Here is a 15,359-nt window from a genome sequence, read left to right on the forward strand (position 1 = left end):
TTTGAATAAGTTCATTTTAAAACAGGTCTCTGGTGTGATGTGAAGTACTGCTACTGTACTGAACTACAGTGACTTTCAAACTTACAGCTTTCACATAAAAAGTTCCCTGATGACTGGTAACACTATATTAAATAAGACCTTTTCTAACAATATGCAAATTTTAAAACTTACTGTAGTTTTTAATATTTCCCCTGGGAAACAGATTTTGAGAGAATGGGAGAACTTAAAGCAAATACTGTGTTTTTGAAGGCAGAGTGGACACACACATACATCCACATGCACACACCAGTATATTGCACTGTCCCAAATGGCCAGCAAATGTTTGTTAAAGGACATTTTAACTGGGAGTGAGAGGAGAAGGAAATATTTTGTAATTATATTTTCATTATAAACACTTTGAAATATGAATTGTGCTTTTGCAAAGCCTTCCGATCTTCAGAGTGAAATAAATTATGAAATATGACAACAGTAGCAGATAGAGCAGATCTTTCACCCCCTCCTCTCTTACAATTTTGCTATTAATTTGTGATAGCTTGAATCTAATCCTTTGCCTTTGAAAAATATGCATTTTATATGCAAACATTTAGCAGAACAGATTAAAAACCTATCAATCTATTATTATTCTCAAGGGAGAGATAAACCTTATATAGCTAAAGACATCTGCCACTCATTAAAGCTGAAGTTGGAACAATTCCAGTATAAATTTAAAGACGGAACAAGCAATGTTCATTATGCAATTTGTTTATTTTCTTTTTAAAAAAACCTCTATTCATTTGGAATCTTTGAGTTAATTTCAATTAAAGTCTTAAGATAAATCTGATGTACTGTTAAACTAATTGCAATTACTGTTCTTCAATAAAAGCATGATTTGGCCCTCCAAGTAGCTGGATTCAGGTAACCAAATCCATGCAAGTTCACAGGCCTGCTATGAAGTATTAGCAATGTGTATCTTTAGAAAAACCAACTCATTCCTTTAAAATCAACACCTCCCGTGACTGAAAGAACACTGCAATGAACAGCTGGCTCTACAGGTTTATACAGAGCCTCAAAATGTAAGGCTGGGACTTGCCAAGTATTTCCAAAAATTATTTTTTTATTACTCATATCCTGTACAGTAAAAAAAGATTAGTTCATTTTTTCCAACACAAGACCTGCTACTAGAACTTGGTGACTACATTCAAGAGGGTGGGAGGGAGGCAACGAAAAGCCTGGATACATTTAAGCTGGCACCTACACAAAGTTCTTCTTGGTGAACTGTAACCTATTAAAAGCCATTTAAAAGGAAAGAATACGATTGCTGTATTCACTTAAGTCACTTAATTACAGCACAAACTTAATCCTATCGCAATAACCCCATTCTAATCACAGAATAGTGGGCCCATCTCTCTTGCTCTATCCTTTTCCACATCTCAAGAAGCATTAATTTGTTTTCTGGATCTCTCACTTTCTTTATTTCCAGAAAATAAAGAAAGTGAGTATTTGAAAAACAAAAATGAAAAAATGTCCTGCAAAAGGTGTTTGTCTTGTCCTTAACAGGCATTTTTCAAATTGCTTTGACTCACTATGTGAAATTTTTCAAATTGTTTTGACTAACTATATTAAACTTATTCTGTTTATGACCACTTTGTTGGATGGAAACCTTCCCTGTATCAAGGAACAGCACAGAATGATGTAGTACAAAATATTCCCTCTGCACACAATCAGCCCATTTTACTTCTCCAGGGCTGCGGTGGTGCAATGGGTTATATCCTTGTGCTGTTGCACTGCGGACCTGAAGGCTGGTTGAACTGCCAGCCTGAAGGTTGGCAGTTCGAATCCACAAGACGGGGTGAGCTTCCAAACAGTGGCAAATTCTAATGCTCAGAGGAACAGACTAAGAAATGCATTCACTGCTACATTCATTTCTATTTCACAAAATGTCTTGTTTCTGAATTAGTCATAACTAGAAGGAGTCAAGACAAACTATGATAAGTTGTCTGTCCCCACTAAGGGAACCACATGCATCCCTTAGTACAGTGGTTCCCAATCTTATTTTTGACCAGGAACGACTTGACCAGGGACCACTTTGACCAGGGACCACTCTCCAACATTAGTAGCAAAGGGGTTATGAATGAGTTTTTTGGTCAACTTTAGATTGTTTGGTTATTTGAAATGCTGATTCAGAAAACTGAATTGGTAGACCAAGAACCTTACACAGCTCTAGTTTCTGATACAGGACATATGCCATTCAGTAGTCGGCATCTACTCGCCCAAAGAAAACCATATTTAACAAAACTCTGCATTATAAGATGGTTTCGCGAGACCAGTCACTCTTGTTGCCATGGTATAGTAATGGTGACACCACAGACCATATTTAAGTTCTTGTGGACCACTGGTGGTCCACAGACAACAGGTTGAGAACCACTGCTTTTATAAAATAAAATGATCAGTTGTACTGAAGCAGATATTTCTCAATTCATAATGGAACCGGTAAATACTACCGTATATAGTGTGAGTAAGCAAGTGAGTGGTGCTGAAAGTACTATTGTTCTACTTCAGGAAAAGAAAGTTAAACTGTTGATTTTAGGTGTATCATTTTAATGTTCTCCTGGATGTTGAACCTTACATAAATGTTTATTTATGTGTAGCCACTTTTGGCTAAGGTAGTACATGCTGTTCTATTTACATTATTACAATTCTCCTATTAAAGTAATACTTACACCAAATGTGCTAATCAGATAGCAGTATTCAAAGCACCAAGACATTTTCCAGCTCTACTTTTTCAAATAAACCCACATCACCCACCACAAAATGTTACATACGGATAATCAGAATTATCATCACAAAGAAGGCAACATGATTACAATGCAAAATAAGGCCAGAAGATATATTCCCAGGTGAAAAATTACTGTAACTCTATCCCTTTGTGAGACCAAGTGAATATGTTCAAGGCTATATGGAAAAATAAAAACTTGGAATCTGGGATAAGGAAATAATGTCTTTTTTTCTGGGCATCAATCCAGCAAAAATAATTCAGAAGATGACTGACTATAGACTGAACTAAAATTTGTGAATGAATGGAAAGAGCAACAAAGCTATGTTCCTTCTATTCAGTATCCTGAATGTTGAGCAAAGTAACTGAAGGACAGCTAAATTCAAACTGGAAAATTCTTACAGATCTCTTCCAGATTTAATTATATTGAAAGATTATTGACTTTAATTTCTTTTACACAAATAATTAACAGAATTTGACTAATCCCCCCCCCCCTTAAATCAGCAATTTCTATATGCATTTGTCCCAGAGAAACACCAATTACCCACATGAATATTAGGATTAATTACTCCAGCTAGAAAGTGACACAGGTATGCAGAAGCATTTTCATCAAGACTAAACAGACACTACTACTGCTCTGAAGTGCCTTTTTTAGGTTTCACTGCTGTTTTGAACAGGGCTTTAGCATAGCAGGTTATCCGTCAGCTGTAGTAAATCTTGCCAATCGAAAGGTTAACAGTTCGAAGCCCAGGTCGGGGTGAGCTCCTGGATTTTAGCTCAGCTTCTACCTACCTAGCAATTTGAAAGCAAATGTGAGTATCTAGGTACCACTGTAATGCGGGGAGGTATTTAAGGCACCCGTAAGGAAATGCCAGAAAAATGCTAGCAGTTTGATCAAGGAGGAAGTTTACGAACAAAGCTTTTTTGCAGGAAAGAAGAAGCAGCAACATCCCCCCCCCCCCCGGTGTGGTCGGAACTGAGCACAAACCTCCAAGATGTCAAAGATGGGAAAGTCTATATATACCTCTATCTATGTACAGTTGTCTGTCTTGTCAGTATATAACAGGATTTAATGTTTGTTGTATATGTGTTCTGTGATCCATCCAGAGTCCCCTTCGGGGTGAGAAAGGGCGAACATAAACATTGTAATTCTAACTGAATGAATGGTTTACAATACATAGTAATTCTAGATTTACACTTGTCACTAGATTTACAGCAAGCCAAATTCAGAAATATGAAAAAAAAATACAGCCCAGGGCATTCAAGGTAAACTCATATCTCAAATAAGCTATAATGCACTTCAATGCCTAAGGAAGTCAGTGCAATATAATTGGATCTAGCATGAGGCAATATGGTGAGAATTAGATAGAATCTTCAAATGATGTAGCTGTCAAGGGTCTATCTCTAAAGAGTGCGGTCAAAGAGACTTCACCATCTCATTGGAAATCAGATTCTTAACAGTTACACCATTCAGGTGACAGTTGTGATAAAACGAGAGCTGCTTGATAAATGTTTTGTCTCCACTAAGAATTACTGGTTATTTTTAATCTGTCCAAAATTATTGAGAGAAATAAGATTTCCACTACAAAAATTAAAAAGTGGGATGATTGCAATACTTGTGGCAACAGAAGGCTTAAAGTTTTCTAAACCTCATTTATGAGCTCCACAAACAAGTCATCTCCATACTTCCCAATTTCTGCATTTAATAGTGTGAAAGAAAGTAAAGGGTGAAAAGCCATAATGAAACAGTACCTTCATATGAGGATATCTATGTGTGTATTTCAACTGGTAATTAAATTTACAAATGGTTTGGTGGTAAAAATTTAATGTGAAGGACTTGTTTCTGTACCTAACTTGTACCTAACTTCTCAACACTTGGATCTCTTTATATCTCTTCTGGTTCTCTTCACAACCAGAAATTCACGTCTTCAGTTTTGAAATCAGGAGCTTCAACGATATTAAATGATGTAATCAATAAATAACTGTAACGTCCATAGCAAAGAAAATAATTTATTTGTTATTCTGTTCAAAATATCATGGTACCTTGAACAAAAGTAGAAAGAAGCACATCAAAATACTATTTTCTAGAACTAATTTCATATATTCTTTTAATACAGTTCAATTTTAATTAGACTATACCATTTATGTCAGTGAAAAATGTTTCTCAAGTCCATCAAATACTGTTTGAAAAGTGTAAATATTACTGTAATATTATATATTGGATGTATATTGTTTGTAATTATTTTTAAAGAAGAAAAATGAAAGCTATTTTGCAGATTTATGTTAGAAATAAAATTGAGATTTTCACTGCTAATTCAAAACATACTACCTAGGGGATTCCATAACAGTTCATAAAATGTCTTTGTTTTTAGAAACTATGGCCTGTTGTGTATATAGAACATGTGTATCATCAGATGTGTGTACTTTAAGTAACTCTGGAATGTGAAATCTCAAAATCCAAATAAAGCAGGTGGTACAATTTTTTTAAAAAAGTTTAATGACATTACCAGGTTATTCCCCAGACTAGTTCCCACTTATTGCATGACTTCAATGAAGCTCTCAATCCACATGCTGATTTCGATTTCGTTCAAGTGCTATTTGATGTATTTCATCTGGAGTTTTATTCACTTCATACTACACTTCATTTAAGAATGTGCCTGCGAGACTCATTTATTTCTACTTCATTACCCAAATTATTATTTTTCAGTTTATTTTCTTAGCACAAATACATGCATATAGACACATTCACAGACATAAATAGATAGCACGTGCATACACTTCTAAAGAAATTGAAGCTGAACTAAATGACTTAATCCAATCCAATCACTGTACTGGCCTGCAAAAGGGATATATGAAAATCAATAAAGCTGTTGCTTTGTGCATGTATCCTTCCAAAATTATTTGAGATTTATATGGAAATTCGATTTATTTATACAGTTTTCTACAATTTATTACTATTTATATTTGGCATGGCATCAAGCTTCTTTCAAGCTTCCCTGCTTCAAGCGAGATATTATAAGGATGGTACCTTGAATTACTTAGAAGGTAGTTTTCCGTCTCTCCCTCTCATGCGCACCCACCCACAGCATTTGAAATCTTAAAAGAAGCACTAAAATTATACTAGGAAGAGTGGAACGCAATCAATGTAATTAATTAACAGCTCCTTTGTGAGGTACCAAATAAAACAAATGACTAAGAAAAATTAAACTACCACCATCTGTATTAATTAGAATGCAGTCAGTCCCTGTATCCACAGATTCTGTATCCATCGATTCAACAATCCATGGCTTGAAAATATTCAAAAAATAATTCCAAAAAGCAAACCTTGTTTTTGGCCATTTTATACAAGGGATACAATTTCACTATTTAATGGAACTTGAGTTTCCACAAATTACAGTAACAATGAGGGTCCTGGAACCAAGCCCTAATAGATACCAGAGATATGTGCTTCTTAAATTGCAAATCTAAATAAAGCAGATCTTCCCAACTTCCTGGAACATCATACATAAATATTCCATTGAATATAAGCTGTTCTACTTGAATCGGTGTGAATAAACAAAACATCTACAGAACAAAACTGGAAGACTCCAAGATTCATGCAAAACAGCAATGCAAAAAGGTAGACCAAGGACTGAACTAGATTTATTTTGAATAGCATTCAGTGTCAAAATACTTCTGGAATGTAAATTGAAACTGTAAATTGAAACAACATTTACAGCCCCTCTAGATAATCTAGATTATTTATGATGCTGCTGCTGTTGGTGTCAGATCTCAGTGTTAGAGGATATTGACTTGAGTGAGAAAAGAGATTTTCAACACATGTGTTAGTATCAGCCCATAAGCTGTAATATTCATATCAAAAAAGAATATAAATATGCCATAGTTACAGTTTATCAGCAAATTCTAAAAAGACAAAGATTTGTCTCATCGGAAAGTGAACCATAATAATAAAACCAAATACTGGAATGTTTACATCATTATTTCCTGTTGAATTCGATAGAAATGTATTGTGTGCATGTACATGCATGCATGCACTTATATGCCTTCCTGACATATACGCATTTGTGCCTAAAGAATAATTTAGTATAGTGAAGCATACAAACATGTGATAATAGTTATCGTACTTTCTAGTATTAAAGACTTATGCTCACCAGTTTTTAGGAAGTTGAAGCATTTTTCCATAAAAGGCAGTACTCAATGGAGGAATAACTGAAGCTGGTGAACTGTAAGATCCATTAATATCTAGTGAGGAGAGCCCTGCCTGAAAACCAAATATCTGAAACAAAATCAAAATATAAAATTGTAGTGGAGCACACAATACAAACATTGATATTTTACACTATTTTAATTTTTAGTAGCATAACATTTTACCTAGACTTTAGACAGGATAGGTAATAATAAGGTACAAAACTCTTAACATGGAGAATATTAAATCACTGAATAAAAACATCAGATCAATCCAAATCTAATAAAGTTATATAATTCTATGACATTAACAAGATGATGGTGTAACAGTAGTCTATGGATCAATAAATAAATGGAGTTATTTTAATGACAAAAATTACCTTGAGATAGCAATGTGCATAACAATAGTGCAGTAAATTATCGGATGGTTGGTTAAGGCTGCTGACAGTTTGCACAAGCTGCTCAGCATACATTGGCACAGAGTGTTCGAGGACAACTTTGTCCACATGCATCTGGATACAAGGCAGTGGTCGTAAAGGCTGAAGATTTGCAGTATTTAAGAAGCAGCTAGAACTCTTCGGGAAATAAAAATGGGGAAAATACACAAGACAATTTGATTACAAGCTCTTGGATGTGTTACCTTTAAGACAAACATTTCCAAATTTACATTTAAAAACATGATATTTATTTGTTAAACAGTACATACACAAATATATGCATGCTACATTAACCTATATAAAACAAGCATATCAAACCAAAGAGGTGAAAGTGATTAAACACCAAATATACTATATAATTAACTACAAACGAGATTACAATACCTTTTGACCCATGATTATAGGCAGCAAATGGCCCAGCAAGTTGAATTCAGCCATAGGAATAATAACAGAGCATTTCACAATTGTGAAGTTTGTGATTCGAGTTGGAATATACTCTTCCAAAGCTGCTACTTCATCTGAGACCAGAACAGTTTTAGCTCCATCTACAAAATCTATAGCAAAGTGATTCAACATTAGCATTATGACAGAATTAGATGTCTACTGTATTCGTTAACTGCTATTCCAAGTGACTCATTTTATTTTTCTTTACTTTCATAATCCCTGACATGATGCACTCTATGGAGATAATTTTTTCCTCAACCTTATGCAGTAGACTCTCACTTATCCAACCTTCACTCATCCAACGTTCTGTATTATCCAGCGTAGTCTGCCTCCCGCCCAGATTCACAGCTGTTTCAGTACATTGTGATGTTTTGATGCTATATTCATAAATAAAGTAATTACTACATAACATTACAATGTATTGAACTGCATTTTCTGTTGATTTGTTGTAAAACGTGATGTTTTGGTGCTTAATTTGTAAAATCATAATGTAATATGACATTTTATAGGGTTTTCCTTAATCCCTCTTTGTTATCCAACATTTTTGCTTATCCAACGTTCTGCTGGCCCATTTATGTTGGATAAGTGAGACTTTACTGTATATCTGTTCTAGCTCTGTTCACCATAACACCAATCCTAATTTAAAATTTTCAGTTCCATATTGTAACTACGCCTGTGCATATCTAAATGAAAAAACTCACACATTCTTCCAGGGTCTATTGGGCCATAATCAGATTTGGTCCAAAGCTTTGAGCTCATTCACTGTGGAATTGTCAATTAGCTCTTCACCCACAACTGGCTGCTTTTTGGACCAGTTGCAAATGCGTGTACAATGATTTTTACACTGGCACAGTTTTTCAACATGATGCTGGCCTTTTCTTCCCCTTCTTTTATTGTCTTCCTACTATTTGTTTTTAGACTGTAAACTTTGATGTCCCAACCTTTAAAAACAATATGGGGTTGTTAAGAATCACTGCTTCTTAAACTATGGGTGCCGACCCCAAATGGCTCAATGTTGGGGTCACAAAAAATTGTTAACAATAAAACATTTCTGAATGGCCCCCATTTACACAAATCTGTTACTAACAACATGCAGTGTTTACAGTGAACTCTGCAGAAAATTCTTCAATTGTATTTCAAAGAGAGAGAGAGAGAGAGAGAAAGAAATCAGCAAGCCATGCAAATACTAATTTATTACCATTAATGTTTGATTTTAATACCTATTTTAGATATCTATATATCTGGAGTCACATAAAGATTTCTCAGGAGGAAAGGGTTTACAAGTGGGAAAAGCTTAAGAAGCCCTGCTTTAAGTAATATGAATGCTGGAAGTATCCTTTTCCGGTTTGGGGCTGAATATGCTTCTGGGATCTTAAAAATCTGACTGCTGGGATGTCACTTAGCTCTTTCACTACTCCAAAGTTATGATAAATACATTTCTTAAACAGACCCTATAGTGGTCACACTGTTACACAGGAGAACTTCTGAACAATTCCATTTGAATTCGTATTACAAGCAACACAAAGTATGCAAATAAATTCATTGTCAAACTTTTACAAGATTTTTTTCATATTTGAAATTAATTTACAGTATTGGTTTAAAATATTAGTAAGTAATAAGAAACAACATACCTGGCTTAGACTTGCTATAAGGCTCATATTCATGTTCTAAAGCACAAACAACCATTTTCATGATTCTGTGTACAGCACTGCTATCAAGGCGAAGACTGAGGGGGCCTACAATAAGGCTTTTCGTAGACATCTCTTGAACATTGCCAAAGTCTTCCGTCTTCACTGAAGTCACATCTGGCTGATTTCCAGACACTGAAATACAATAAAAGATTTTTCCCCAGACAGTGAATATCAACTAGTAAAATGATAGAAAAGATTGTTTTGTTGACATAATCACAGATTATCTAGAAAGATTAGCTGGAATCACAGATTAGTGTGATTTTAATAGTGAATGCAATGTTTTGTATCTTTTCATGTGCATTTAATTTTAATTTTTAGCTTAAGTGTATTCTAACTGTTTGTTGTCCGAAGGCACTGAATAGTTGCCATGTGTAAAGCTGCCTTGAATCCCCTTCAAAGCTGAGAAAGGCAGGATACAAATAGAATAAACAAACAAACAAACATTCATGTGCATAACTAGATACCATAGAAAGTAATGATTACAACCCGAATTGCAGAAGAGCATTCAGAGCAAAAACTGCATGTTTTACAGTTCAGTGAAAAGTTCAATGGAATTCACAAAGCAATGAAAAGCTTGAGGTAGCAAAACTAAGGATTGAGATCTCCAAGCAAGATGTAGCATTGCTACAATCCACCTCCAAATCTATCTCCCTAAACATAGATTAAAAGAAGACAGCTACATTAAAGGAATCCTACGGGGGCTAGCAGGCCCGTAGCCAGGATTTCGTTTCGGGGGGGGGGGCTAAAAAATTTTCAGGGGGGGTTGGGGGGCTGAGTTTCGGGGGGGGGCTGAGTCTGAGTGAAAGAGGGTCTAGCCTAGCAAACCTTTTGTATCATTACCCTACTACCCCCATGCATATGGGATATATTGAGTATGGTGATCAGATCATGATATGAATAAACATAACAGTTTAAATAATGCACCAGTAAGGCCTTTTCGCGAACCACCATGAGAATTTCGGGGGGGGGGCTGAAGCCCCTCAAGCCCCTCCCCCCTGGCTACATGCCTGGGGGCTAGACATACCATATGTCTGTACCCTACTTACCCAGTACCACACGACTACTACTTAAGTTGGTGCAACTCCCTGGGCTTTAGGGCTGGTTTTAGATCACATTTGCAATCATGGCAATAGTGCAACAATTGTAAATGTAAATACAAACATTTATGAAGTTGTAAGTCTAGTTTGCAATATTGTAAATACTGAACAGAATGCAAGATTGAGGTTAGGCAGTCACCACTCAAGAATATTTTAGTTGTGTATTCTGACATGACAGAGGGATGGTTGCTTACATCTCTATGACTCTGTTACACATGACTATACTTCACAAATCAAAGTGATATTTATATGGGTAACACTGCACTGTAAGTATCAGTCCAGAACTATCTATTCCCTAATCAAGTGCAGAGGAAAGGAAAGAAAGTTGCTGCTATACAGTACAGGCAATTCCCAAGTTACAAATATATAAAGCACTGCATTGGGGGGGGGGGGGGCATAACTAAGACCAGACTTCTTAAGACATGCATTGATTCTAATTGAATTTAAATATTAACTAGCACAAATATATTTCAAAACTTAAGTTACAAGTAAATAGACTTGAAAAATCAGATTAATCTTGACACTATTAAAGAGATGAATACGTTCTGTATCATAGTTTGTGTGTGTTGTATTTTTCACATGAGAATCTTTCAAAAGTAAAATTAATAACAACTGGGGGGAAAACATATTAAGCAGGCCTATAATTAAACTGGTCAATGACAAGAACCAATGTTAGTATCATTAAGAAGGGAGCTTAAACAGCAACATATCTCATTCTGGTATGCAGTATGGGCTTTCCTTCGGTTCCCTTTACTGAACTGAGTGATTTCTTTTATAAAGGAAACCCAGCATTGCAAACCAATATACAGGAAGTCTCTAAGTAAAGAACAATATTGGTTCTGTAGGTTTGTTTTTAAGTTGAATTTGTTTGTTTGTAAGTCGGAACAGGTACATTGTTTAAGTGTAACCTCGGGCAAATAGATATATTGTTAGCTTTAGATAGCAGAGGGAAGGGTTAATATCCCCATAGTGTTTGTTTTGCTGTCTGTATCCCTGTTAAGAAGATTTCAGCTCACTCTGTTCCTGTGATAATTGGATTTTGAAAGATTTGTCTTGTTGTGAAATTAAGGATTGGGGAAAAAGTTTCAGTGGATACGCTTTTCCCCAATAATAGCACTTTCAGGAGTCAATTTCCCTTTCTAGGGGTAGATTTCTCTCACTTCCTGTTGTCTCACTCCCCTGTTCGTAGCTATGAGTAATTTCTAAGTCAGATGATTGTAACTTGGGAACTACCTGTATTCCGATGGTTTCTAAATTTAGTCCTTTGTACACTAATAATTTCAAGAAAGTTAACAAAAGTTTCCTTAATGTAATTATACTGAATAACATTGTTGTTCCTGTAACCTAGGTGATGTGAGGGTCCTTTGCTGTTCATTCTCAAATCTATATTTACAACAACCCCAAATTGCTATGTTAAACTACAGATTTGAACTCAGTTTTCTAAATCTGAAACCCCGATAACATCAAACTACATAACAAAACCAATGAGATGCAGTATTTTCTACGGAGAATTGAGAATAAGGTAGGGAGTGGTTGGGTGGCCAAACAAAACCAGTTACGATTTCCAGCAAATCAGACCAAATTCTACATTAGGCTTTAGAAAGGTAAATCTGAGGACAATCGGTCAAGGACTGTCCAGTGCCTCTGAAGAAGCCTTTGTTTCTGTTATTCAGAGAGAAAGCAAACAAAGAAATTTAAGTACCTTTGCTTCTGGTGCTCTCCATTGTATACAGATAATCCATGTAGAAAGCCCCAAACCTCTGCATTCCAGTTATCTCTGTGTACATCTCCTATCAACAAAGCAAAGTACATACAACTAATGTTCCGTTAAGAAAGAATCTTCAGATTACAACTCAATGTTAGCAGAGCTATACCTAAGTAGGAGAGATATATGATTGTTTACATTTGTGCACAAATACATAGTAAAGCTTATCAATACAAAGGACAGAGGTTAGCCAAAGAATTCATCCTTCAGATAACTAATGCAATATCTACATCCAGTCACTCAAATGACATCTATAACTCTTCTAGATGTTTTGTCTGCTTTTACCAATAGCACCTAGTTAATTAGTATCTCAATATGGACCACTTACTTCCTAGTAAACCAGCTGATGAATGCAACCTTACAAAGTCAACACCTGTAATTTATGGAATGTTTTAGGAAATGCATTTAGAAAATACTCTGATTATTGGAACTCAGTAGGAACTTGTTTGTGCCCTTAGAGGAAGCAATAACCCACAAATGATATTGTAATTATGTCATTAAACTTTTAAGGTTAATGTTAGGTGCTAAAAATCTATAAATACTGCCAGTAAAGGAGAATCGTCTGCTTTAACATGATGAGTTTATTGGGCCTTATCTAGATTAATGGGATTCTGAGTTCTTTTCATCCTGCTTTGAAGCTGGCAAGAACATCATTATGTAAAAAGACAATTCTCTCAATGGAAATATATAAGAAGCATGCTTCTTCATGAGCTGAACTGAGAGCAATACATTTTAACTTCTTTAGAAATGGTGTAGTTAGGAGTGAGCAATGAGATTGTCAAAGGTGTCAATTACAGCAAATTATTCTAGATGGTAAAACCATCATCAAACTGTAAGGAGGTCTAAAAGAATCTATTCCAAACTGGATGAACAATAACAACAACAACAACAACAACAACAACAACAACAACAATTTATTTATGTCCCGTCATCATCTCCCCAAAGGGACTCGGGGCGGCTCACAAACGCACTCAGAAGTGCAACACACATAAAATACACAAGTACATAAGCATATAAAACAATGACTATATAAGTTTACACAACAATTTTACCTAAAACATCATATAAACCCTTGATTTAAATTCAGTAAAATGCAGCAGTGATTGCGGATATACAGTAAAATAGACTGTATTCAGGTATCCATCCAATAAAGTGCTGAACTGAAACAAATCTCTAGATCCTCAGTTTAACAATTAAAAAGACGAATCATGCTCAAAGGCCTGTTTAAAAAGCCATGTTTTCAGATTTGACTGAAAAACTTGGAGATTGGGGCTAGCTTAATCTCTCTAGGGAGGGCATTCCAGCACCGGGGGGAGGAGGGGCACCGGAAATGCCCTCTCCCTCTCGTCCCCACCAACTGCGCTTGAGATGGAAAACAAAATAACACTGCTAATAGTTTTCAAATAAAAGTCCAATGTAAGCTGGTTTAACTGTTCCCAGATTTAACTACAGTACCTAGGTATAAACTTTTGATAACTAACCAGGATATCTCAAATAGGGATAGATGTGCTCAATGGACATAACAACTTACGAGTTCTGTACTATAGCTGTAACTGCATACTATAATTTATTAAGACAAATATTGCAAATAAATACTCTTTTATAATACTTGGCACTCTCCTTTCTTAATTTATGCAAGCCACTTCCAAAAGATTTAGAGATCGTAACTAGTTTAAACAGGTATGGATTATTTTTTTTGTCGTGTCAGAAGTGACTTGAGAAACTGCAAGTCACTTCTGGTGTGAGAGGATTGGCCGTCTGCAAGGACATTACCCAGGGGACACACAGATGTTCTGATGTTTTATCATCCTTGCGGGAGGCTTCTCTCATGTCCCCGCATGAGGAGTTGGAGCTGATAGAGGGAGCTCATCCGCGCTCTCCCCGGATTTGAACCTGTGACCTGTAGGTCTTAGTCTTGCTGGCACAGGGGTTTAACCCACTGCGTCACCGGGGGCTTCTGGTATGGAAATTAACTAGATAGATTTGTGGGTAACTAATTATCCTTTGCACTGATAATTAAGAGCAAAGGATATATGTATGAAAGTGTCTGAACTGGGAAATAATCAAACCCCTCTCTCTGGATTTTTAAGAATAAATATTTTTAGTTTACACTTCTGCCTTTTTATATCTGAGAGAAGAATTATATGTTTTATATTCTTGATATAAAACTCTACCTGAATGCAAAAATGGATAGCATGACTAGCCCTTAAGACTGTTTCAAATTGATGACACTGGTATTTTGTCTTTTCTACCAAAAATAAAAAGAAGAGTACATCGTCCAAAGGTAGCCAATGAGCTACACAACTAAGAATTTTAACTTTCAGCTTTTAGAATTTAAGACACTACTGAAGACCCATCTCTTTCAGTAGGCCTACCCAGTCAACTTTGAATCATGAGTTTTTGATTGCATTCTATTGCCGCTATATGTTGATCTTTGTACCCTGTGTTTGGTGCATGTTTTTTTTAATAAAAATATGTTTTGATATATGTATTTTATTGTATGTATTTTATGTTAGTGGAGCAGTGGGTTAAACCGTGGAACTGCTGAACTTCCTGACCGAAAGGTTGGTGGTTTGAATTTGGAGAGCGGGGAGAACTCCTGCTATTAGGCCCAGCTTTTGCCAACCTAGCAGTTCAAAAACATGCAAATGTGAGTAGATCAGTAGCTACCGCTTCTGTGGGAAGGTAACAGCGCTCCATGCATTCATACTGGCCACATGACCTTGGAGGTGTCTATGGATAATGCTGACTCTTCAGCTTAGAAATGGAGAATAGCTCCACCCCCCAGAATCAGACATGACTAGACCTAATGTAAGGGGAAACCTTTATCTTTACTTATTTTATGTTGATTTGTGGAACTCCCTTCCCTAGTGATATTAGAGCAGCTCCCTCCCTCCTAGGCTTCAGAAGGAAAGGGAAAACCTGGCTCTGGGATCAAGACTTTGGAGACTAATTACAGTTCAATAATAACTATGATATGTGCAATGA

At 35.9% G+C, this 15,359-nt stretch overlaps 1 protein-coding gene across 4 annotated transcripts in view; it reads right to left on the reverse strand.

Moving 5' to 3' along the window:
- VPS13B (vacuolar protein sorting 13 homolog B) overlaps nt 1-15,359 on the reverse strand; it is a 382,845-nt gene that overhangs the window by 304,715 nt on the left and 62,771 nt on the right. For all 4 annotated transcript variants that reach the window (XM_060775658.2, XM_067467340.1, XM_067467339.1 and 1 more), the window contains exons 12-16: nt 12,309-12,396; nt 9,450-9,641; nt 7,759-7,928; nt 7,318-7,512; nt 6,904-7,028 (exon numbers count right to left, since the gene is read on the reverse strand). In XM_060775658.2, the coding sequence (XP_060631641.2) occupies nt 6,904-7,028; nt 7,318-7,512; nt 7,759-7,928; nt 9,450-9,641; nt 12,309-12,396 (770 nt within the window). The remainder of the gene's footprint in view (nt 1-6,903; nt 7,029-7,317; nt 7,513-7,758; nt 7,929-9,449; nt 9,642-12,308; nt 12,397-15,359) is intronic.

The sequence above is a fragment of the Anolis sagrei genome, chromosome 4 (genome assembly GCF_037176765.1).
Source record: "Anolis sagrei isolate rAnoSag1 chromosome 4, rAnoSag1.mat, whole genome shotgun sequence".
NCBI classification, from domain to species: Eukaryota; Metazoa; Chordata; class Lepidosauria; order Squamata; family Dactyloidae; genus Anolis; species Anolis sagrei.